Below are 27,123 nucleotides of genomic sequence, written 5' to 3' on the forward strand. Positions count from 1 at the left end.
TTTCTCTCTACCATCCCTCCCTCTTCCCCTCCCTCTCTCCTCCCTCCTCCCCCTCTCTCACCGATCATGCCGGTGTAGGCCAGCAGTCCCTCCCTCCCCCCTCCCTCTCTCCTCCCTCCTCCCCCTCTCTCACCGATCATGCCGGTGTAGGCCAGCAGACCCTCCCTCCCTCCTCCCCCCTCCCCCTCTCTCACCGATCATGCCGGTGTAGGCCAGCAGACCCTCCCTCCCCCCTCCCTCCTCCCCCTCTCTCACCGATCATGCCGGTGTAGGCCAGCAGTCCCTCCCTCCCCCCCTCCCTCCCCCCTCCCCCTCTCTCACCGATCATGCCGGTGTAGGCCAGCAGTCCCTCCCTCCCCCCTCCCTCCTCCCTCCCTCCTCCCCCTCTCTCACCGATCATGCTGGTGTAGGCCAGCAGACCCTCTTCCCCTCCCTCCCTCCCCCCTCCCTCCTCCCCCTCTCTCACCGATCATGCCGGTGTAGGCCAGCAGACCCTCCCTCCCTCCCTCCCCCCCCCCCCTCCCTCCTCCCCCTCTCTCACCGATCATGCCGGTGTAGGCCAGCAGACCCTCCCTCCCTCCTCCCCCCTCCCTCCCTCCTCCCTCCTCCCCCTCTCTCACCGATCATGCCGGTGTAGGCCAGCAGACCCTCTTCCCCTCCCTCCCTCCCCCCGCCCACCTCCCCCGCCCTCACCGATCATGCCGGTGTAGGCCAGCAGACCCTCCCTCCCTCCTCCCTCCTCCCCCTCTCTCACCGATCATGCCGGTGTAGGCCAGCAGACCCTCTTCCCCTCCCTCCCTCCCCCCTCCCTCCTCCCCCTCTCTCACCGATCATGCCGGTGTAGGCCAGCAGACAGGCTCCGTAGTTCTCCTGCTTGCAGCCGTTGGCGGAGTTGGCGGAGGGCTGGCAGTCGTACTGGAACTGAGCCCAGCGGGACCTGAGGACACACAAACACGCGCCCCCACCCGTCAGTCAGCCCCACACCTCCACTAAAACCCCCAACCCCCCCCCCCGCACCCCCCCACCCCCCCCTTCCCTCGCACCTCGGCCCACAGCTGGTTGACTAAATCCACGCAGGAAAATCCTCTGACATAAATGAGCAACTGTTTAATCGTTAGGGTTGTGCAACCTGGAGCAGCTTTCCCCTTTACATTTTACAGAGACCAAGCATTTGAGTACGCTACAGTCTAAAATGCTTTCTGACACATATCCTCCAGGAAGTTTTTTAAAATCGTAACCATCAGGGAATGTTTGCCAGTATGTTTTTTTTTAATATGTGACACGCCTGGAACAATCCTGTGACTTCGATAGAACCTGTTTGGAAGGTCAGTATCTTGCAATGCTCAACTGCGGGTCATAAATGTTCAGAACCATCTCCATAATACTTTGTAACACTTTGACTTCAGAAATGGCCACGGGTCAGATGACTGACAGCAGAGAGAACACGACCAAAAGAACATCAAACCAAAAATCACATGATCCGGAACAAGCTAACTAGAAGAGGAGGTAAGAGAAAGACAGAGGGGTTAGCTTCAGCTGCCTTTATACAGGTATGTGCTGCTGCTTCCCCTAGGTGTTACAGCACACATCTCCATTGGCAATCCCCAATGCAGGTAGGTGTTCAACATCGGCCTAATGCGCCCCCTGCAGGTAGGCGAGGAGAAGGCCAGACAAACTGAGGGCTGTCATGACATTGTATTGTCTGTAATCTTCTGTTGTCTGGATACATATATGCCTGACTGAATACATTCGACAAATGTTTAAAGAAATCTGTACGCCCGATAAAATGGCCTCATTTGGACCTGTTTCCCACAGGCAGATATAACCGAACAGCGCATTTTCAGTCGTAGCTGCATGAAACAATTTCAGTTATGAATAAGTGTTTTCTTTATTGAAACTGTTGAGTGGAGCACTGCGAAAATCTATGCAAATTAAATTTTTAATGATAAGCAATTATCTATTTATCACATTTTTTTTTATTGCCTTGTTTAACAGATATTCAGTAATAGCCTTTCTCTGAACTTACGAGAATGATTTATTTAAAGACTCCTTGCAATCAAATTTTCATTGTTCATTAAGCCAAATGACACATTTTTTTTTTACACACATTTTTTTTGTAAAAATAATGCTGCTCCAGGAGATATCACTGACAGGAAGATATTATCTGAGAAATGATGTTTCTCTAAAAGCAGCAGGCAGATGAAGGTGAAGGGGGGGGGGGGTAAAATTAAATCTCCAGACACAACCCAAACTCAGGATCGCCCTCCGGTCTTCACAGTGACCTTCTTGTTCGGCTCGCCGTTCATTTGGGCAGCGATGTGACCGCGGGCAAACGCGACCGCGGGCAAACGTGACCGCGGGCAAACGCGACCCGTGCTCACTGAGACAATCTCGTTAAAGTTAAACGGGGCCCCTCTGGCCGGCGCGGAGGGCCTGTCCCGCCCGCCTTCTCCCAAATTGGGGGATTTGGTGTCCGAAGGCTCCCGCCGAACGAGGCTGTTTAAAAAACATTGTTTCTGTGCGGAGGCGTTCCCGTGCAGTGATGGCATTTTTCTTTTCTTTTCCTCTCTCTTCTTTTGTTTTCTTTTTCCTCAGACGTGATTTACTTTCATGGAGGGGAAAACCGCATTTGAGAATCTCCAGACTGTCGTCTCCCCCCCCCCAGCCCCCCCTTACATTACATTACAGGCCTTTAGCAGACGCTCTTCTCCAGACACAACTTTAAAAAAATTTACAGCGGCCATGTTTATAAAGATCGCTTTGGAGGTGTGCAATTAGTGATGGACAGCCACACAGACTCCAGTAGCTCTGCTTTCCCGCTCTTTCTCTCCATCCAAGCCTTCGCTTTGCTGAGAAAGTCAATTACATCCAGGCTAGATGACCCTGAACACTGGTTCTGGAGAGTCTACAGTGTATTTTTTATTTTATTTTTTTCCTCTCTGTTAGTACATTAAAGCCACTGATTACACAGTTAGCTTACCCCACCTGATTTCTTGGGTCTGAATTGGTCGCTGATTCTCTCTCTCTCTCTCTCTCTAATGGAATAGGGGGAGGGAATGGAATACGATTTGTTTGTGAGAGACTTGTGTCTTTTCATATTATTTTTGAACTTTGATTTTTGGTTTATTGTTTATGTTAATGTAATTTATGTAATGTCATTGGTGTGTTGAGTGTGGAAATAAATGATGGGTAAAATTCTCTCTCTTTCTTTCTTTCCTGCATTGTTGACATGGGCTGACTGAACAGGTTTTTGAAGAATGTCTAAAGAAACTGTGCACAAATAAAATGGCCTTACTTGGATCCATAAGTCTGGTGAAATGCTTGAGAAAACCTAACTAATTAAAGCTGTTGATTGCACAGTTAGCTCACCCCACCTGCTTTCCTCGGTCTGAATTGGCTGCTGATTTTTAAGCCGAAATCCATGAGGCTGGAGCGAGGTTAGGAACCCCTGCATTTGGCTTTTTCAAGTGCAGTCGCCTGAAACCTTTAAGCTCTGCGAATAAGCTTAATTCCCCTTGTTGGCTTTGTGGGATTTGCATGTCAGAAGCATTAGGAAGAAATGAAAATGTCTGCGAAATGTCCATGGAGTTACTGCTGGTGCCGTACGCAGTTAAAAACGTCTTTGGTAATTGTGGTGTATTAGTGCTTGTTGGGGTTTTTTTTTTCTCAGAGGTGTTTATTGCTAAAGTGTAGGTCCTCAGCTTGGCAAAGCACCCTGTCGTTTGGTATCAAATCCTGAGTGCACTACAACAGAGTACAGCTGCCATCCCCCATCCTCCGCCCCCATGGGAGAGTGCATATGTGGCCCCTGGAACCCTGAGTAACCGCACCTCCACCTTCCACTCACCTCACTGTCCCAACCTCCAGGACCCCCTCCAAAACTTTCCAGATAATTCCGCCATTTCAAATTTTGTATAAAAAAATAAAAAATATAAAATAAAGTAAAGGAGACTTTTCTGGAGGAGTTTGAGGATGAGTTTGATTAACTCATTAATTTTTAAGGGGAAATTATTATAACTCTAAAACCCAGGAAAATAAATGTATTGTTGTGCAAGCTGTATGCTATTGATTCCTGTACCATGTATTTTTTATTTTTAAAATTGTAATTTGCATTGAATGCATAGCCAAGTGTGCATGAGCTGTTGTTGTTGTACTGTATGTCATGTCTTGCCTTGTTGGAAAATAAAATAAAGAAAAAAACCCTATAATTTCACCACCTACCACATGTCAGTCTCCACCTCCACCCTCCTGGTAGCCCTCCCATATGCATATAACTTCACCTGTGACTCCACCTCCTTCCAACCACACCTCTACTGCCCCCCCCCCCCCCGATTCCTCCTCCATCTCCACCTGGTACTCCACCTTCATTCAACTACACCTCTACTACACCGTTCAACACTTCCCCTCCAATTCTTCCCCCATCCCCACCTTGACCTCCACCCGGGGTTCCAGAAGAGGAGCAGAATCCCAGCCCACAGAACACGGGTCGAGACACAGGAGACAAAATGGCGGTTTGTGGGGGCGTAGCAACCGATCACACCGAAACTCCATAAATCAAAATAGCGCAAGCCCTGAACTGAAACGCTAAGCAGTTACTATAATGCTGAGCAGCGCCCTCGAGGCTGGCTCCATTAACCACCACCCAGAACACTGTAAACACGAGTCTGCTGAAACAGAAGCCTCCTTTTGATGGGTTTTAGACCGTAGAAAAAAAAAAAAATGTTAATTTTTTCCGCCCCCCTGCTTTACCTTGGACTGACCCTGTGCATTTTACATTTGTGAATAAAAATGAGCGGAGTAAAGAACATCTTTCACGGAAAGTGGTTTATCTTTGACCGGGTAAAGGTCGGCATCAGAGAACATAAAACTATTTTAAAGTGGGGCGGCATGTTTTAGTTTTTGAGCTCCCGAACTGTGGAATGCCGTACCCCAGCACATCAAAGAGGCACAATCCGTTTTATGAATTTACAAAGCAAAACGCACCTTTTTATGATTGCTTTTAAATGCACTTATTTTAATCTCAATTTGTTTACTCATTTTGATCCGCAATCTGTTTATCTCTCGTACATTGTTCCTGTATTATTTGTTAAAGTGTTATACTGTTTTTTCTTTTTGCATTTTATGGCATTTCATTGTGTTTATGAATTATTTTATTTTCACTGCATCAACTTTTGGCGGGAAAACAGAAAGATTTTATGTTTCTCTATCAGAATCCATCTCAGCAGCTGGGGTAGGGCATTCCAATGACAGCATCAAACCAGCACATTTAAGTTTAAAGAACAGCATGAAGTCTTTTATAATATTAATGTATGATATTAATTAAATATTATTTGTAAGTCACGTTTGTGCGCAGAGTGATACTGTTTATAAATGGGCAGTTTGATTAACTGTATCGGATTTACAGTCACTGTAGATCTCTGCCAGGATCGAAACAACCCGTTTTATAGCCTGAGATACTTGCTGAGGGTTTGCTTTCATAAGTTAATTAGGCCATTTTTTTAAAAAGCAGCAGGCATAGTCAGAAACTGCTGATTGATTGACAGACACCACAGACAATGCTGAGCGCGCGCACACACACACACACACACACACGCAGATGTGACAAACAGAAGCGCCCTGACTTCGCATGCTGCCTCTGCATAATCCACCCATCTGTCCCGCGTGTCAGTCTCTGAGAAGTTATCGGAGGCTATTGAGAAAATAATGAAACTGTCCAGCTTTCTGCAAGCGTCGTCTTCACAGAAGCATCGTCTGGGACTCTGATCGATTGAGTGGAATAAAGCTGGCTGTGCTGCGTGTAAGCAAAATGTCAAACGGATAGCAGGCAAGAGAGTTATACCTCTGAATGAGTCAAACTGAATTTCTGAATGAGTCCTGTATGAATTTTATTCACTAATAAAGAATTTGATTTACAAATTAAAACAAAGCATTCATTCATTCATTCCTTACTAAAGTATTTAATTTATTTGTTTTAATTGTTTGAAATGCATCAATTTATTTGTCCTTAATGTTTTTAAGGAGCTACGTAGGAAAAGAGAGGGATGGGTGAGAGAGGGAGGGAGTGAGGGATGGAGAGAAAGGGAGGGAAAGAGGAATGGAGAGAGAGAGAGGGAAAGAGGGACAGGGAGAGAGGGAGGGAGGGAAGGATGGTGAGAGCGGGAGGGTTGGGAAGGAAGAGAGGGAGAGAGGGACTGATGGTTAAAGAGAAAAGAGGAAGAGGTGGAGAGACTTCCTATTTGTTTGGACACACCTGCAAACGGAAAGGGGTCTACTTTTCGGGATGCACCTGCAAACGAAAAGGGGTCTACTTGCTGGGCCGCACCCGCAAATGGAAAGGGGTCTACTTTTCGGGATGCACCTGCAAACGAAAAGGGGTCTACTTGCTGGGCCGCACCCGCAAATGGAAAGGGGTCTACTTTTCGGGATGCACCTGCAAACGAAAAGGGGTCTACTTGTCTGCGACGCACCCGCAGACGGAAAGGCGGGGCTCCGCCTGTCCCGGGGACCCACCTGCAGACGTAGTCGGCCTTGCAGACGCGCAGCTGCGCCAGGCAGCTGGGCTTGTCCCGGTCCTCGTAGGAGCAGCCGGGCACGATGGTCTGGCGGCGGCGCTCGGCGCAGGCGGCGGCCGTGCAGGGGCAGAAGAGCAGCTCGTGCGTGAAGTCCGGCGGCACGCGGTCGAAGAACTTGCGCAGCGCCTTGCTGCAGCGCGCCCGGTTGCACGTGGCGGTGGCGGCGGCGGCCTTGCCGCCGGGCGTGATGCACGCCGACACGTACTCCGTCCGCAGCTTCTGGCACGTCTCGTCCACGTTGCAGGCCTTGGCCGCGTCCAGGCAGCGGTTCACCGTCGTCATGCCGACCTCAGATCCTGGGAGCGGAGGGAAGGGAGTGGGGAAAGGGGGGGGGGGCTTATTTTCGCATCGTCTCGATCAGAACAGGCAGAAAAACCAGTTAAAAGTACTCATCAGCATCAAAGGAAGGTCCTGCAGACTTGAGGTGTTGGGATTTTGCAAAGGTGTGATTTTGCTGACTATCATTATTTATTTGAGGATATTAAGTGGTCCTAAAACTCTTGGGAAAAGGTGATTTAACCTTGTTCACTGCGCAGAGAGATAATTACAATCCTCACACCTTTAGAGCTCAATGTCTTGCCTTTAGTCTTTCTTTATTCCATTACAGTTCCAATTTCTGTATCATTCTTTAGCTCATTATTCAACATGTTATACATTTTTCTGATAAAATTCCAAAAACATAATTCTTATGTATTTTCCTATTTGCCACTGAAATATCTTTTTCCTCATTAAATTCTCTATACCATTGTGCCATTATTTTACCCTGGGTATTGCATAAAACATATTCCCTCCCTATCTAAACAATAAAAAAAAGACTATTTAAAATATTTGAAAATTATTTCACTTTTTTGTACATAAGATTCAATTTCTGTACATAAGTCTTATGCATTTTCGTATTTGCCACTGAAATACCTTTTTCCTCATAAAATTCGAAAAACAAGATTTTATGCATTTATTTTACCCTGGCTGTTGCATAAAAAATATTCCCTGTCCATCTGAATTAACAAAGGACTGTTAAAAATGTTTCAATATTTTTTCACTTTTTGGACATAAGACTATAGTCTTATGCATTTTCGTATTTGCCACTGAAATACCTTTTTCCTCATAAAATTCCAAAAACAAGATTTTATGCATTTATTTTACCCTGGCTATTGCATAAAAAATATTCCCTCTAAATCTGAATGAAAAAGAAACTGTTTAAAATTTTTGAATATTTTTTAACTTTTTGGACATAAGACTATAGTCTTATGCATTTTCGTATTTGCCACTGAAATACCTTTTTCCTCATAAAATTCCAAAAACAAGATTTTACGCATTTATTTTACCCTGGCTGCTGCATAAAAAATATTCCCTGTCCATCTGAATTAACAAAGGACTGTTAAAAATGTTTCAATATTTTTTCACTTTTTGGACATAAGACTATAGTCTTATGCATTTTCGTATTTGCCACTGAAATACCCTTTTCCTCATAAAATTCGAAAAACAAGATTTTATGCATTTATTTTACCCTGGCTATTGCATAAAAAATATTCCCTGTCCATCTGAATTAACAAAGGACTGTTAAAAATGTTTCAATATTTTTTCACTTTTTGGACATAAGACGATAGTCTTATGCATTTTCGTATTTGCCACTGAAATACCTTTTTCCTCATAAAATTCCAAAAACAAGATTTTATGCATTTATTTTACCCTGGCTATTGCATAAAAAATATTCCCTGTCCATCTGAATAAGCAAAGGACTGTTTAAAATTTTTGAATATTTTTTCACTTTTTGGACTATAGTCTTATGCATTTTCGTATTTGCCACTGAAATACCTTTTTCCTCATAAAATTCCAAAAACAAGATTTTATGCATTTATTTTACCCTGGCTATTGCATAAAAAATATTCCCTCTAAATCTGAATGAAAAAGGAAATGTTTAAAATTTTTGAATATTTTTTCACTTTTTGGACATAAGACTATAGTCTTATGCATTTTCGTATTTGCCACTGAAATACCTTTTTTATCATAAAATTCCAAAAACAAGATTTTATGCATTTATTTTACCCTGGCTATTGCATAAAAAATATTCCCTGTCCATCTGAATAAGCAAAGGACTGTTTAAAATTTTTGAATATTTTTTCATTTTTTGGACATAAGACTATAGTCTTATGCATTTTCGTATTTGCCACTGAAATACCCTTTTCCTCATAAAATTCCAAAAACAAGAGTTTATGCATTTATTTTACCCTGGCTGTTGCATAAAAAATATTCCCTGTCCATCTGAATTAACAAAGGACTGTTAAAAATGTTTCAATATTTTTTCACTTTTTGGACATAAGACTATAGTCTTATGCATTTTCGTATTTGCCACTGAAATACCTTTTTCCTCATAAAATTCCAAAAACAAGATTTTATGCATTTATTTTACCCTGGCTGTTGCATAAAACATATTCCCTGTCCATCTGAATTAGCAAAGGACTGTTTAAAATTTTTGAATATTTGCCACTAAAATACCTTTTTCCTCATAAAATTCCAAAAACAAGAGTTTATGCATTTATTTTACCCTGGCTGTTGCATAAAAAATATTCCCTGTCCATCTGAATTAACAAAGGACTGTTAAAAATGTTTCAATATTTTTTCACTTTTTGGACATAAGACTATAGTCTTATGCATTTTCGTATTTGCCACTGAAATACCTTTTTCCTCATAAAATTCCAAAAACAAGATTTTATGCATTTATTTTACCCTGGCTATTGCATAAAAAATATTCCCTGTCCATCTGAATGAAAAAGGAACTGTTTAAAATTTTTGAATATTTTTTCACTTTTTGGACATAAGACTATAGTCTTATGCATTTTCATAATTGCCACTGAAATACCTTTTTCCTCATAAAATTCCAAAAACAAGATTTTATGCATTTATTTTACCCTGGCTGTTGCATAAAAAATATTCCCTGTCCATCTGAATTAACAAAGGACTGTTAAAAATGTTTCAATATTTTTTCACTTTTTGGACATAAGACTATAGTCTTATGCATTTTCATAATTGCCACTGAAATACCTTTTTCCTCATAAAATTCCAAAAACAAGATTTTATGCATTTATTTTACCCTGGCTGTTGCATAAAAAATATTCCCTGTCCATCTGAATTAACAAAGGACTGTTAAAAATGTTTCAATATTTTTTCACTTTTTGGACATAAGACTATAGTCTTATGCATTTTCCTTTTCTCTGCAGAAATAAATTTTCATCATATATTCATTATATATATAAATCATAAATTTACATCTGTAACCATGTGTAAGCTGCTATTATTCTCATACATTTATGAGGAAAGTATAAATCTCGTCCGCTATAAAAACATACTTACCAGTACAAAAAGTTCCACAGAATGGCCTAATATGCTACTTACTCATACGGAAACCTCAGAGAAGCTTTTGGAAACATACAGGGAATATTCAAGGGGAAGACAAAAACAAAAAAAAAAGCTGAATTCTGCCCATTGTCCTCCCTCCATTTCTCCGACCTGTTTACGGTTCTGAAAGCCACATACATCCTGACTCCACAGTATGGACCTGCGCCCCCCCGCCCCCTCCCCAACCCACTCCACACCACCCTCTTCCCCAACCCCCTGACCCCACCCATCCCGGCCCCCCCCCCCGCCCCCGCCCCCCTCCCCCATCGCAGGTTGCGAAATGCGTTCATCTCCGCAGCACTATTTCCCATCCACCCCTACGTGGGCTCTTTTACCCATCGACCGGCTTGATCGATACCGCAATCACGCGCCGCTCACTGCTGCAATAACGGGCCGCGGTTTCTCACTCCGCTACACTCGAGCCGAGAGGGCATTTTCTGCGTGCAGAAATACGACCGGGAGAGCCTGGGTCAGCCCCAATCCGAGGCACGGGGCACAAGATGGATGCCAACGGGAGGAAAAAAACAGGGTTTCTGCTGGGGAAAAAACCCCACGACGTTCTACTAGAACTGCGGCTAACACAATCAGACCCCTAGCAGACACCATAGTTACTTTGTGATAAATGCCTGTCGTGGCGATATGGTCCCTCCTGCTCTTAAAAGATAATAATAATAACTCCTACCTTCACACGGCCTTTCTTCACAGCAATATTGTCATCCGGTTCAGAGCAACAATAATGGTGTACATTTTTAACAGTGAATTAGTGCTGTGTATCACAACGGGTTCAATTTGAGCTCTAGGGGTTACGGCTACAACAAAATGAAGCCACTTAAGTAACGTTCTGTGCACATACGCTTATGCTCAGCTCTGAGACACAAAAACAACAGCTACTGTATGCGCAACTGCACAGTCAGCTTTGTCATTTTTACCCCAGTCCAGCAGGGGGCACTCTTCTCTCGAGACCAAAAGCCAACGTTGTGCCAACAGCGGTGCAGTGATGGGGACACTGTGCCGTGGGGTACTGAATTAAACAATAGACACGTTCTTTGCTGTCCCAGGTGATTTTCTTAGAATGATTCTTATTTTTGTCTAGACTTGTTTGTTTGAGTGACCTGGGACCCAGGATACTCAAAGCAGTAGTCAGTGTGATTATGTTCTTGGTAAAATTATTTTCTGGTCATGACCTCTGGAGTTTTTAAATATATTTTAGAGACATAAGCTGTTAAACATTGTAGCAAGATAACATAATTATTTGTACATGTACACCAGGACAGGTAGGATACAATGAGTAGTATCAGGCCTGGAATACAAAATGCTAAGATAGAGGAAATGCATGAATGAAATGGAAATATTTGAAAAACTGGAAGAAGAGGGGTTTGCTGGAAAACAATAAAAAAACCTTTGCAAAAACATTTGGCTGTTTTACACTACAGTCCACACAGTACTACAGGAGAGCCCGTGACTATTTTACATCCTACAGGCTGCCTACAGTACAGCAGAATAGGTGTGTCTCTCATTGATGACAGCTTTTTAGCCAGTAGCCAGAATGTTGTGATGAACTGATACCCTTGAATAATAAGCTGATAACATTTATTGTTCACTTATTGATTTCTCTTGATTTTTTTATTTATATTTAATGGCCTCGACAACTGTATCACATAAATTTCAATGAATAAATGCATACTCACCTCTCCTCTCTGAGATCCAGGGAAAGGGTGTTACATAAATTCAGTTCTATTCATGAACATTATTCATGCTTCTATTATTCAAGTCCTCAAAATATTTATTTAAAGACCTAACACATAACACAGCATGAGCATTTGTCCAAGGCCTGTCTATGCGCATGAAAAATAATCCTTGGTAAGTTTTTGTTGTTTTGACCACTGCCAGACCAGGGCAATTAAAGGACTACACCTAACCTTTGAACTCTGCACTGTTCCTATAGCAACGCAGCACAAAAGAATGACCATTCTCTGTAGTGCTAGATAATAACATCAGGCAGGCTCGGGAATGTGGTCCATTAAAGAGAAGGAGCAAATCTCATTTTCAAAAAACCTACATCTTGCCTCAGAACGTTTGTGTGTGACATGCTAGCAGAATATATAGTCCTTCAGCAAGCGCAAATCTATATACATTTTGACATAGTTAGATCCAATTTTGGTGAAACACCAGTCTGAAACAAAGTGAAAACACGACGCCATTTATCGCCAGTATACACACACACACACACACACACACACACACATATATATATAATTTTTTTGTTGTCATGGAGTCAATGCAACAAATGTCAGCAGTCTCTTTTTCTAGCCGCCGCAGAACACGACGTGCTGAAAGAGTCAAGGATGAACGGCTCTATCGCTGGAAAGAGATGAATGCAGTCATTTCTCTCGCCCTTGTAGCTCTCCAATGACCGCGACAGAGCGAACCTGGCTGGAGTGGGGGGGTGGGGGGGGGGGGGTGAGGGTGAATGCACCCCTGATCGCCGTCCTCAAATGGAAAGGGTGCTTTATTCTCACTGAACGGTGGTGGACCAAAGAAATCGAAATCGCCTGTACAGTAACACTTAATAAAGGTTAACACTACAATAAGGTCATATGTACTGGCGTTAACTAATGTAGCTGTTAACTAAGAACTACTGAAAAGTTCATCTGTACAGCTTTGTTAATGTATTCGTACATCATTAATTCATGTTAACAACTACATTAGTTAATGACAGTTCATATTGGGATTAAAAAAAATATTAATGTATTTGTTAATGGTTAACTAATTATAAGTTTATCCCATATTTTCATAACGTATGAATAATCATGTAATGTAATAAATTAGTTAATGTACTTGTTAACAACTAACGAGATTTCCTGCTTAATTAATGTGTTCACATATCATTAATTCACGTTAACGACTGCATTAGTTAATGCAAAAGCCTGTGACCCCGAGGGTAACCACATGTTCACCTCTGGAATAGCGTATGGAAATTCAGCCTGAGGTCCACCTCGGGCTCTGATGCAATCAAAACCACGCGCTATTTAAGAGAGCTAACATTTGTCTGGCAGATTAAGTTCTGAGAAACACCAATGCCGATAGCTTGGCTTACCCCTCTAGGTAAACCCCCCCCCTCCCCCCCAAGGACCCTTCCGTAGAAAGCAGGGGATGGCGGTAAGGAATGAGAAATGAACCCCCCCCCCCCAAGCCAGTTTGGTGGAGAATAACAAAACAGCAAGAAATAATAGGACTTGGAATCAATGAATAAAATTATTTATTATGAACTCGTAATAATATAATCAACATAATAATACGTATAATCATAAGTGTAATACGATTCAATAATAGAATGTATTTAATTATAATTCCTGAAAAAAGGATGGTTAGATTTATTAATAATAATCATAATAATAGTATTCCCATTAAGTATTTGCATAATAATAACAACAAGAACAACAAAAAACAACTATAATAAATTGAATGGAAGTTCAGTAATAGAAAGCATTTCATAAATCGTTAATTAGCATTAATAAAGGAAAGGAGCAGAGATGAACTCACCGGCAGCAATGGAGGCAAGGCGAACGTAGTCAAAGCCCTTCTCTACGGCTTCATACGGGTAGCTCTCCACCAAACTGAGCCCTGTGAACACACACACACAGACCAAACCAAACTGAGCCCTGTGAACACACACACACACACACACACACACACACAGACCAGACCAAACTGAGCCCTGTGAACACACACACACAAACCGGACCAAACTGAGCCCTGTGAACACACACACACAAACCAGACCAAACTGAGCCCTGTGAACACACACACACACAGACCGGACCAAACTGAGCCCTGTGAACACACACACACAAACCAGACCAAACTGAGCCCTGTGAACACACACACACACAGACCGGACCAAACTGAGCCCTGTGAACACACACACACAGACCAGACCAAACTGAGCCTTGTGAACACACACACACACACACACACACACAAACCAGACCAAACTGAGCCTTGTGAACACAGACACACACACACACAGCCAGACCGAACTAAACCCAGTGAATACAACAGATGGTCCACTGGGTACCAGCTACGCTCAGGATGCCAAGAGGCAAAACTTACACTAAACTTCACCAAAACTGCTGTTTTCACAGACTGAACGATTCAGCTGCCAAAGAACAACATCTGGCAGGAGATGCAGCTACAAGCACCTCTAATTATAGCTTTAACCACCTGAAATATCAGATTCAAACAGTCAATTATAATCGCAACAACAATCATCATCATCACAGTCCCCGCCATAACCCCGCCCCCCCCCCCCCCCCCCCACCCCTCCAGCCGCGTCCTGATTGGCCGGTTTTCGCGGGCCTCACCGTGCAGCACGGACTGGTGCAGGCTCCAGTAGATGCTGAGGCAGTTCTTCTCGCGCTTCATGCCCCGCTTGCACTGGCAGCCGTGCAGCGGGCTGGAGAGCAGGGCGCTGACGGCGTTCTCGCAGTGGCTGCGGGCGCTGGGGCCCAGCTTCATGCTGCCGTCGCCCGCCACGCACTGCCGCAGCGTCCGCAGCCGCGGGCTGCAGGCCTCGTCGCTGGAGCAGGAGTCGCCCGCGTGCAGGCAGTCCTTCGCCGCCGACAGCGCCTCCCGCAGGAACCCTGGGGAAGCGACCAAAGGAAAAGAAAGAAAGATGGTGGGATTTAGAAAAAAAATGCTATGCCAGCCTGTGGGGTTCCCATTGATCTAGACCAGTGGAAACCAACCCTGCTCCTGGAGATCTTTAAGAAAGATGGTGGGATTTCTGACCAGAGCAAATTCGCACTCGGGCGAGCAGCTAACTGCGACCTAAAAATAAATGCAAGCGTGTTACACTTCTTTGTACAAAAGGAGCAAATCCCTTGAAAACAGGACGTCATGTAGATTAGTATGAATGATAGTTTTGAATGAGTGCAGTGCCATTTTTCCCTCCTCTTTCAGAAGTTTATATTTTCACTAAATTGGATTGATATATGTGACTAGTCCTTACTTTGTTATTAAGTTTTTTCTTCTTCACAGTTTGGTGAATGGATTGTGACCGTATAACTTGCCAAAATGAACAAACTCAAGAACTCAATTTAAGGACATATTTTGACTGAAGCTAGGACAAATCACGAACCAAAAATGTAAGCAGCATAACACTTTTCATCAGTTAAACAGCATTTTTCCCCCCAATTAATTTATAATAAAATTCTGAAGTCTGAATATACGTTGAAAAATATACACTATGCTTTTCTCACCAGAGCTGTGGAGCTGATTATGATATAACACCTTTCACCAGCGTGAATACCCTGTGCAGCAGGAGTCTGTGCTCACTATCTGTATACCAGGTACTGCATGACACGGGCATGATATGCACCCAACCGTCTGAGACATAGCACGGATATCTGTTGTGCAAAAAAAAAAAAAAAAAAAAAAAAAAACAACCAATAAAGTTTTTGAACTCAATCCCAAATGGCTTTGACATATATTTGCAGTAATTACACGTCTGTCGTAGATCTACAGTATGAACAGAGGTGGGTAACCCGGTTTCAAAGAGTAAAAAGACTGACCATGTATTTGCTCCAGCACCATGCACTAAACCAGCTGATCACAATAATTAGTTCTCCCATCATGCTGAAGAGTTATGCTATTTAGAGTCAGCTGGTTTAGTGCATGGTGGTGGAGCAAATTCATGGTCAGTCTTTTTACTCTTTGAACCCAGGTTACCCACCTCTGTGTATGAAGTTTCATTTTATACATGCCTCCACGCACTAGTTTGTTAAACAGACCCGGATATTTCAGCCTCAGATGGCTGTCAGGTAAAGGCGTTATTAACATATTTTGCAGGCACCGGTGGGTTTCCATGGGACAAAAAAAGCAGGTGTTTCAGGTGTTTCTGACACTCAGTGCAATGGCACTTTGATTATGCCCCAACTGTGACTACATCTGCAAATGATTAGTCATTCTTCATGTGGAGTTTCGCTGCGCAACGTGATGTAAATCATCATGGCCGACAAGCAATTTTTAAAAATGTTTCGGTCGTTTGTTGGGGTGTGTTGTATGCATATGTGCTTGGTGTTTATAGAATTAGATAAATAGAAAAGTTTCTTGTTTTACTTCGGAAAGCACTTTTTCAGTTACGTTTAAGTTCTCTTGTAACATTTTTCTTCACATAGTTATCTTCTCTACAAATCTGTGACGTGCAAAGAGTTACACCACACACAGACAAGTGTAAAAAAACACTGCCGTCGGGCACAAAAAAAAGAAATAAAAGAAAAATGACATGAAAAGTTGGTCAAATCATTTTTTTTCGTGACTCCTGAAATGTACAAAAGGGAAGTGATGCATCCTTGTCTAACCAAAGGGCAGAAATTAATGAGTGTTTGAGGCCATGACAATGCTCGAGATATGAGCAAAGAACACCCAATCGCTGCCAAAGCTATTCTATCTGTGTGACGCGTCTTTTATTTGTGCATCTATGAGTATGAATCAGAGCAAATTTTCCTGATGTGTTCACTCGTGTCTGCAGACCAAAGGGTTGTAAATGTGAACCGTGTGTCAGAAGTCTGTGGTTTGAATTCTAACAGAAGGTGAGCCGTTAAGAAAATGAAAATTATTTGAATTAATAATCAATTAATTAATTCGTGGAGGACGACAGAGCTGTATGCTCTTTTATAAGACTGGGCTCTGCATCCGGGGATGGCCCAATTTAGTTTTTTTTAAAAACTAATTAGCAGAGTCAGGTGTGCCAAATTAGGGTTGCAATGAACTGATATACACACAGGTAACATCATTGTGGGGCTGCTACCATCATACTGTATCTCACACACCTCACCCGTATGAGGTGCTTCACTAGAACTTTCCTCTGCACTCAAGAACATTGGGCAGTAAAATTAGAATTTGGGGCCACACAAGTAACATCTGTAAGCTCGTTTCTCCAAATTCCCTGAACTGGCATGGGAAACTGACAAACACCTTACCTGTTACCATGGTGATAGTATTTTTTGGTTTATTAATTTATTACTGCAGCTGGTGTTATTACAGGTATATTTTCCTTCCCATTAAAATAGCTCAGTTCTTTGTTAGAGACCTGACTTCTTATAGGTGTTTTCTTTTCAGTAACTATGTAATTACACTATAATTGATACACTTTACCATCATGGTAGAATTATAAATATAATAAAGCATTGATTGCACCTCCTTAGATACATTGTTCTAGCAAGTTCAGCCAATCACTCAATCAGTCAATCAATCAGTTTATCAATAAAGGTGCCCACACTTATTTAACAACATTTATTAGGCATTAATTACACACAGGGGTCCCACAGGTTGGGTTTTGGAATTATTCTCAAAGAATCCTGTGTGTCCATTTCAAATGAAATAAATTTACGCTCAAATCTTGACAAGTGGCCCGTAAAAACCCCAAATCCCTCTCATTTTGGAGTCTCAAAGACCTCAAGTAGAAAAATGAAACATAGTGAAAGAGAGAGAGAGAGAGAGAGATAGAGAGAGGGGGGAGAAAGAGAAAGAGAGAGAGAGAGAGAGGGAGGGAGGGAGGGAGAAAGAGAGAAAGAAAGAGAGAGAGATAAAGTCTTTAGAAAGTTAAACTTTTCCTTCGTTAAGAGCAGCCAGGCGCACACACAGCCTATAACCACATTGATAGGGCACTTAACCGGGGGATGGAGATGGGGGCCGATATCCGTTTAGAGCACACGAGCGGTGCTCCAGAGGTAATTAGCGGCTGGGAGCGGGGCGTTGATGCCGCGGTTCAAAGAGCCGAAGTCAGAAGCCCGTTTGCGGGGGTTCGTTCGCCCCGTCATTCAACCGATCGCCCTCAAACACAGCTGTCTTTATCCCATCCACATACAGAATCATCTGACCCATAATTCATATGGAGATACAAAACCAGCCACTCACCCGCTGGTAGATACATACACAGAAACACACACACACACACACACACACACACACACGTGCACGCACGCAGGCACACACACACACATATGCAGGCACGCACACATACATACACACACGCATGCATAGGCGCACACACACATACACACACACATGTGCACGCACGCAGGCACACGCATACACACACGCACGCAAGCACACATACATACACACACGCATTCATGCACAGGCACACACACACACACACTCACACCACAGTACACTGTCCAGCCGAGTCTGTTATTGGTCTTTGGAATGTTGTCCAAGAACCTTGAGGCTAAATCTCTCTTTTTTCCCCCCACCCAGATACATTTACACTTTCGCTGCCCGAGCTAAGCTGCAGGAGGAAGAAAGTTATCATGCCTCAAGCCGTTCTGTTTCCAGCTGGCATTTAGGGATTCAGGATAACCCCTGACTCTGTACACAAGACGTCCAGCATCTAGCAATGCTTCCACCAGAGCTGTTTGTCCTTAAGTCTTTAATCTCTCGGGTATCAGACAGGGGGTATCGTGTCTTTTGGGTCAAGTCTTACGTGATGTCTCAAGGCACCTACACCAGGTTTCAAATCCCTTGAAGTCAAGCGTTATCAAAATCTCAAACCCAATATGGTTGAGTGTCGAAATCTCATTGCTCACAAAATTCATTGGACAAAGTCCAACGCATGCTCAAACACCGTTCAGAACAGCTTCACCATCACAACTTTGTGAATTCACCGATTAAGCGATTAAAATGCAGTCTAATCGTACCTGGCTACCATTAAGCTTTTCAAAAAACTTTGTGAGAACATTCCAGTTTGACTTCCATTTGGTGGTCAGAATGGTCCTCAGTCAGCACATACGCTAGTCTCAGCACATACGCTAGTTACTATTTCCATCAATTTCTGCCACAGATGCAGATGCCATTGGACACTCAGCTTGGTCCTGAATGGACCAGATACCTACCCTTCTATGCAGTAATCCAGCTGCACTGATAATTCTCTGTACTGAGTGAGTTTAGGAGCTAACCCACTCTCCTCCACACAACGGACAGTTTCTCCATATTGTACTGAATCTGTACTCCAGATTCATGAATAGAATCTGTGTTGAGCAGAGGTTAAACAGACATCGCAGAGATGCATGTTTCAGGCAAATATATACAAATATATAGTACTAGTAACATCCTTCAATATTCATATTCTGTTTTCTGTGATTAAATGCCATCCCTTTCTCAGACGATCTGTTAAAATGATTGTAATATGTAGAAAGTATGAATGAGAGCAAGCGATCTGGAGTTTGCTTCATTGTAACTATACAGTGTACTACAATTTCATCAGACTCATCACTACCCATTTTCAAATTCTATTTTTTCAGCTTTATTATAACTCCAAAGGATATCATTAGACTTGAGCTGAGGCTTCAAGACCTGTCATTTTCCCATAAAAGTGAAGGACATCTTCCCACGATGTGATTCTGCATTTTCTCATATCCTGTAATTGCTGATTTCAATCATGAAGAAAATGCCCAATTGGCTTCAAGCCAGCTAAATAAAAGAGAACTAGATAGGCGTTCAACAGCCAGGATGGTCAAACTACAGTAAAAAACTCCTTACCCAGACACCACACAGAGACTGGCCCAAAATAAGGAACACTGGAACACACGTTGCTCAGGGCCAAAGATACTGTTTTAATGAACAGGGTGAGATTTCAATCATTTTCACATGATTTCCATATGGGATAAATACAATTTATTAAAGCTATCCAAATATTTGCGTAGCAGCAGTGTGAATTTGATTGACGCACAAAACGTTAGTTCATTTCACACTGGGAAATAGTTGTCTGGGAAAGTTCCAGTTCTCCTGTGTCCTTAGGAACAGTGCGCATTCACAAAGCTCGCAAATTATATAATTACAGTTGCAACATTTAGATTTAATTAAATACAAGACTCACTCAGAGTAACACAGCCTCAAATCCCCTGCAATCAAAGTGCATAAATTCTTAATCTGGGATACAGACAGAATTCTCCCAAGGCGAAGCAGTCAATAAATATTAGCTCCGTGGAAAAAACTTATTTCATTATTAAACTGACAAACACAAAGCCAAAAGCACATTCATTTATTAAACAATGCTCTCAAACAAATACTTTCACTGTTAAAAAAAAAAAACAAACAGAAAAAACATTGAGCTGTTTTTAAAAATAGTATCAGTAAGTCATTCTACTCAATTTCACTGCACATAATGAAATGGAAATGGCTCCTTTATTTTATCACCATGACCCAAGGAGTGTCAACACCATAAAGAACCACAGAACCTTTCATCGTTAAATCAACTCTGATTGGCCAAAAACGAGGGACTGTAGACTAGCGCAGTCCGCTACACGCAGACCGTTAATTACCAAGATCCACTGATGCCATGACCTGGCAAAAGCGTGACCATGTGACACAAAAAAAACTGTTAAAAGTGTCGGACCCAGAGCAGGCGTTAACAGCGCCCTGTAGTTCCCCTGCCGACGCACGCCCTTGGATTTGACCTTGAACCCCGCCGCTGCCCACGAGACAGGTGGCCTTAGCAGAGACCTCCGAGCGTTCCAGGCGCCCTAATGATGTGTAATTTCAGCCCCGGGGAGTCTCTCTCTCTCTCTCTCTCTCTCTCTCTCTGTGTGATTGTGGGCAGACGGGTAATTAGAGAGCCGCAGACACGGAGAGAGAGAGAGAGAGAGACGGACCCGGCGCGGTCGCCGATGAGGTTAAAATCGTGACGCGCCGCGAGCGAGGCCCGGGTTCCCACCGAGGATCGAGAGAATGGCGCTGGCGAACAGCCGTGACTGGCGGAACCGACGCGGGCACGATCGGCGACGCGCCACGGAACCGACGCTCATGTCCTTAGCGCTGTGCGTAAACCTTCTTTTTTGTTTTTGTTTTTTTTGGCACATCTCCTTTTCTTTGTCATCGAGGCTTTTTTTTTCTTAAAAATTGGCACTGAAAAGTTCTCATCCTGGCTCTGATGAAAGCGTTCTCTGGCTGTGTGTGATTGGTCCATAAAGGTAAGAGAGCTGGTGTAAACCCCGCCCTTTTTACGTCATTGGCCTGGGAGTAAGCGGGGGTGGAGGGGGGTGGGGGGGTGGGGGTGCAGGGCAGGGAAGTGATTGAACTCCGCTGGACTGGCTCAACGCAGTGCGGTGACGGATCTCCGCTCTGATTGGACGAGCCCTTCGGCTTTGCCAGCGTCCGAGAAGAAAGCACGGGACAGAAAGCGCTTCCTCTCTGAGGCTGAAGAGGATGTGTGTGTGTGTGTGTGTGCATGCTTGTGTCTATGTGTGTGAGTGTGTGTGGGCGTGCATGCGTGTGTGTGCGTATGTGTGTGAGTGTGTGTGTGTGCGTGCATGCGTGTGAGTGTGTGTGTGTTTGCATGCGTGAGAGTGTGTGAGTGTGTGTGTGTGTTTGCATGCGTGTGAGTGTGTGAGTGTGTGTGTGTGTGTGTGCGTGCGTGTGTGTGTGTGAGTGTGTGTGTGCGTGCATGCGTGTGAGTGTGTGAGTGTGTGTGTGTTTGCATGCGTGAGAGAGGAGGTAAATGAATCACTGCGGATGAGCACATTGTCAGCCCTGCTGCAGTGTTCTCAGGAATCTATCTGACTGTGAAATGGGTCTGTCAGTTTTGTCAGCTACGCACAAGCAGACAGGCTTTTGAATCTGCAGTGTGAATTCTGAAGGAGGGATAGGTGTCCTGGTAACACCCCCCCCCCCACACACACACACACCCACCCACCCCACCCCGCACAGCTCAGATAACGTCCTATTCAAAGCACACGTCCACGAACCCATTACATCACATCACATCAAATCACATCACCATACCTCACATTACACCACATGACATTCACTGAACAGAGGCTCTAATGCAGAGCATCTTAGAAAAGTGGAGAACATCGGTGCCACTCTCGGTAATACAAAAGTGCAGCATCACCAGGAAGGCACAGAATGCCCCATTTATAATCAACACATGTGAAGTTAATGGAACAAAACATTTGTATTTTATATATTTAAAAAAAATATTACCATACAGCTGCTTGTAAATAGCAAAGCTAACATTACATTATAGTACATGACATAACAAAGTATACTGCGAGTACATTATATTTAAGCACATTATATTACATTACTGGCATTTAGTGGCATTTACCTACAGCGACTTGCAATGCAAACACACGTGTAAAGACCAATGATTCCCCAGAAGGTAAAAGCACAGTCTCAAGAGAGACAGCAAGTGCGAGAAATGCTTGAATTGACTCCACTTGCAACATTAAAATAAGTTACATGAAAAAAGAACAAGAGTACCCTAAAGAGCATTAAACTACATCATGTTAACAACAGCTAAGGGCCCCAGACTCTGAAAAATTACACCCAATCAGATGCAGGGGGCGGGACATTGGGTGGGGAGGGGGAGGAGCTGAGCCGCAGTCTGAGCAGGTGGGTCCTTGGTCTACGCCAGGGATCAGCAACTCACGGTCCTCGAGGGCCGAGACCTGCTGGTTTTCCACCCTCCCTTTGCCTGGGAGTCAGGTGTGAAGACAGTCTGGACAATCAGTGGCACTAATTACCCGGGAGAAAAAGAAAACCAGGGCTGGATTTGGATTCGAGGGCCAGAGTTTATGATCCCTGGACTCAACGCCCTAAGATGGCCGACATCTCTGCTGTTCCAAATGCCGCGGGAAGCTCGTTCCACCACTGAGGGCCAGGAACAGACGGTACGCACATCAGCGATTGTTGCGGGAGGGCGTCAATCAACAGCGTAAATCCGCCTCCGAGCGCAAATGACTAACCCTGCCACTAAATTACTGTAGTCAGGAGTCGGGATAATCTCATTACCTGCTTTCCTCGAACTCGCGGTACGCGGAAAAGATTGATGGCGGCGATTCCCCTCTCCTGTCTCATTAGCTGTGTCACTGCGATGAGAACGAGGGCTCTCTGTCAAAAGGCTAACGGGCCTTTTGTTGTGAGCTGTGACGCCGCTGTTCAGTATTGTGTGTAAATAATCACAGTAGCTAAACACCTCCTGGTTTAGCATGTAAAACAAGTTTAAGACTGCAACGCATCCATAATTGGGTTCCATAATTATCCTTGATAACTGGCTCCACAGAACATCACCCAGAAGCTCCTCGATAGACGGGTCCTTGTATGCTATGCCAAGTGATTTGCTAGTCATCCCAGATTTAAGAAAAAATGGCTCTTTTTTTGACAATTTTCCCCAAAGTGTAACATAAACGCAAGACTGCATCATAAATTCCAACGGCAAGACAGAACTATAAAAATGCAGGACACAGAACGTAAAAAAATGAAGAATACAAGAAATGAAACTATGAATACAAAACAACCGCACTTACAGCCATTATCAAAAAAATAAATAAGAGAAATGGAAAAAGTGGGACGTGAGACAGTCTGCATAGTTTCACAGGGCTGAGTGTGTGTGAGGGTGTGTGTGGTTGCCCCCCCCGCCCCCAGCTGCCAGCTAGCCCCCCCCCCGCCCCCCTTCCCCACACACACCCCTGGTGCCAGCGAGCAGAATGGCGGTGAGAAATAGATTTCTCGTATTGATCTCCGATAGCAACAACAGCCCGTTAGCTTAACGCAAACCTCCGCACGCGCGCATAATCTCAAGCAGTGGCTTCGCTCGCTCACTCGCCCGCTCGCTCGCCGTCGGCCGCGGCTGGCATTACCGGAAACGGCCGGTTTCGACCCCGAACCGCGCGGCGAGAGCCACGGAGCCCTCGTTTTAATGAAACATCAGCCGTTTTTTTATTTTTATTCCCGTTCCGTCTCCTGCAAACCGATCGATTCCGAATACAGAAAAAGCACCCGCGGACCGGGGCCCGGCTCCGCGCTCCCTCCGATTCCCCGACCCCTCGCTTTGATTCGCCCGCGGTAAACGAGCACGGCTCCCCGTTGACCCGACCGCAGCCGGTTAAACAGACGATAACCGAACCCCCGCTACCGTGTGATCTGAAACGCGGCGCGGCGCGTTCGCCGCGGACGCCGGCCGCCGGAGAGAAAGACACACGCGCGCGCGGCGTCGACCTCGCTGGCCTCGAGATCGGGGGGGGGGCACGCGCCCGTCCGCGTCCGCCATTAGCCCGCCGCTCCCGCAGGCTTTTACCCAAATGGACCCGAACGCCCGGCTTCCCAGCCGCAATTTCACCGCATCCGCCTGCACTCAGAATCCCCCGCACTGTGTGCGTCTCAGAGCGCACTATTCTTCTCCACATAATGGGCAGATTTCTCCATATTGTGAAAAAAATAAAAAAATAATAAAATACATTACGATACATGCAGCCTGAATTACAAAGCCTGGGAAAATAATCCTCCCCCAGATTCGGGGGCGGAATGGCAGTCGGAGGTCAAACGGACTTGTTTTAATTACCGGATGTCCAGCAGGAGGTCCTTTTGCCATGTAAAAAAAAAAAAAAACCAGCCTGTTACCCACCGGGAATGCCTTCTGACAAGATCCATCAGTCAGTGCCAACCTCCCACCGAGAGAGAGAGAGGAGAGAGAGATAGAGGGAGAGAGAGAGGGAGGGAGAGGGACAGAGAAGGAGGGAAGGAAGGAGAGAGAGAGAGAGAGAGATAGAGAGAAAGAGAGAGAGAGGGAGAGGGACAGAGAAGGAAGGAGGGAGAGTGACAGCGAGACAGAGAGAAAGAGAGAGAGGGAGAGGGACAGACAGACAGAGAGAGAGAGAGAGTCTGTCAGCCCCAGCTTCTGTTAAATGTCTGTGCTGTCACACTTTGGAAATAAAAAGTTCCATTTGCATCAGAAAACACAAAGAAATAAGAAATTTGTCACCACAAAAGACCTGGCTGTCAAAAGAGAACAGGCTGAGTTCTCAGTGCAGCCTGGCAGAGGTGGAGAGGGGGGCCCACCTTCTTCTTTCCTGCCTCAAGTACCTCTTAATCAGAAATCAATATTTTCACTAATTAAAATAATAAATTACAATACCTATCTGAACCACTTAAATGGAAAATTATTCTGTGGAAGAGGATACCGCAATACAGGTGGCAGCTCAGTGTGTCTCGGCCCGCAAAGAATTAAGAGAGGGTTTGGACTAAATATTGGTATGTGATACCATCCGTGTTCATTGCAAATACTGACAGGTTTCTTACATTATGAACGAAATGTTTTTTTTTAAAAACCTGGGTGTGTGCGTGTATGGGGTGGGGGGAGGGGGGAAGGGTTGTTTTTTGTGTTTTTTTTTCTCCTTTCTTGTTTGTGGGGGTTTGTTTTTCGTCATATATGCATCTCAATTATTTTGCAACACAACTTTACTTGTCATGCAAATAAAGCACATTTGAATTTGAAAGCGAGAAGAGAGCGAAAGAGAGAGAGAGAGACAGAGAGAGGCACTGTATCAGTCGTTCACTTAATTGTTTTTTATTTATTGACACCTCTGCGAGCTGACGGTCACAACAATCTCAGCGGTCCCATTGAACAGGGTTCAAGCCATTAACCTTGTCATCTATAAACGTAATTGTCCTGCCATATGAATCAGTGGCTTATTGGGCCGGATTATTGTCCTGTTAATTGACGAATCGCGTTGGACCAAAGGGAGTTCAGGTTATTGAGTTATAAGAGCTGACGACGAGATGGGACGAGCCGACAGGGTCAGAGCTTGTCTCCTTCACGCCAGTGAAAAATCCACCTGACAAACAGGCCCGCTGCCTGGCCTGATGGGATTGATGGAACCCTGCTGCTGTTGCGGCGGACGCTTTAATCAGGAGGACACCGGACGGCCGGAGACGAGCTCTTGTGGTGGAACACCGCTACGCGACAGTGAGGATTTAAAAAAAAAAAAAAAAAAAAAATTTTTATAAAAAATTAAATAAATAAAAAAGGAGGAGTCGGCTCTCCTCGAGCATCGAGCTTCAGATAAACTGCAGGCTTGCGACACGGCGCCCGTGGGCTCGGCGGCCTGATGGCCTCGAGCTGGAGAGGGAACGACCCGCTCATCAGAGACACACGACCCCGCCGCGCAGAGGATTCCGCCACGCAGAGGATTCCGCCACGCAGAGGATTCCGCCGCGCAGAGGATTCCGCCCGTCGTTTATGAAAAATGGGAGCGGCCCAAACGTCTCAGCGCATCGCAGCTTCAACACCGTCATCATTTCTGAAAAGAAGAAACTGCAGAAACCGTTTTTAATGACCGAGGTGGCCAGGTGTGTGTCAGGTATATATATATATATATATATAAAAACAAATTACGGTAAGGAATGGAATATTACGTTCCCATTCCTTGTGAAGGGCGCGGCGACGTGAAATCCCCGCCGTTTACTTTTAAATTGTCCGACAGCAAAGGACTAAAGCAAATTCTCATACCGAATCAAATTTCATACTCGCCGTAGAAAAACATAAATAAAAAAAAAAACAATAAATAAAAAGGACCTGATTCTTTATTGATCCTCATTTCTGGTGTTATTAAAGTGCTCTACGCGCAAAGGGCTGGTGTCACCCAGAGGCGCATTGGAGAGAGTGTGATTAATCAAACCCAGGGCTTGGGTGGCTGGGCCGGGGTGCTCGGTGGCGAACGCGTAATATGCAAAGGATAAACGACTGCCACGTTCAGCCGTCTTCCAAAAAGCTCTCAGCCGCGGTAAAAAATCAATTATCGCAGTTATTAATAATACAATCTCTCCGTAACGCGGCGGTTCCCCAAATGTGTGGGCTGTGAGAGGGGAAGAGGTTGGTTATGAGATGGAGAAAAAAAAAGAAACCCACTAAAATATTAATTTATACTGTTCGTGATACACTTCCCACTGACAATCACCGCAGTTAAATTAAGTACTACTATCTGTCACGAGTTATACTACGCACACAACTGGTCCAATTAAAAACATTTTAGTTCCACATTTTAACATGTTATGATTCACCTTAACATGGGCACCAATGAGAATGCAGGCCTCTTTGCTGGGATACACTGCATCCCATAATTAGCTCTAGCCTCATATGATATTGCCCTTGTAGGTTATTGTGCTTCTTAAGGCCGTACATTTTAAGGAAAGTTTAAATAACCACCGGAATAAGACCAAACAATCTTCACTGATTTCTGAGGCTTTTAATATCCCATATTAATGTAAATAAATGTGATTCCTGCAGAGAAGCTTTTAATGCACGCTCGCTTCTTATAACGGTCAGGTACAAACACAACTCGGTCCTCTTGAGCAGGAGTTTGGACTTATTTTG

General features: G+C 44.2%; 1 protein-coding gene across 1 annotated transcript in view; it reads right to left on the reverse strand.

Moving 5' to 3' along the window:
* gfra4a (GDNF family receptor alpha 4a) overlaps positions 1-27,123 on the reverse strand; it is a 194,524-nt gene that overhangs the window by 6,201 nt on the left and 161,200 nt on the right. Inside the window, exons 3-6 of the mRNA XM_035417845.1 lie at positions 14,333-14,611; positions 13,512-13,592; positions 6,511-6,868; positions 828-937 (exon numbers count right to left, since the gene is read on the reverse strand). Of these exons, the coding sequence (XP_035273736.1) occupies positions 828-937; positions 6,511-6,868; positions 13,512-13,592; positions 14,333-14,611 (828 nt within the window). The remainder of the gene's footprint in view (positions 1-827; positions 938-6,510; positions 6,869-13,511; positions 13,593-14,332; positions 14,612-27,123) is intronic.

This window comes from Anguilla anguilla, chromosome 5, assembly GCF_013347855.1.
Source record: "Anguilla anguilla isolate fAngAng1 chromosome 5, fAngAng1.pri, whole genome shotgun sequence".
NCBI classification, from domain to species: Eukaryota; Metazoa; Chordata; class Actinopteri; order Anguilliformes; family Anguillidae; genus Anguilla; species Anguilla anguilla.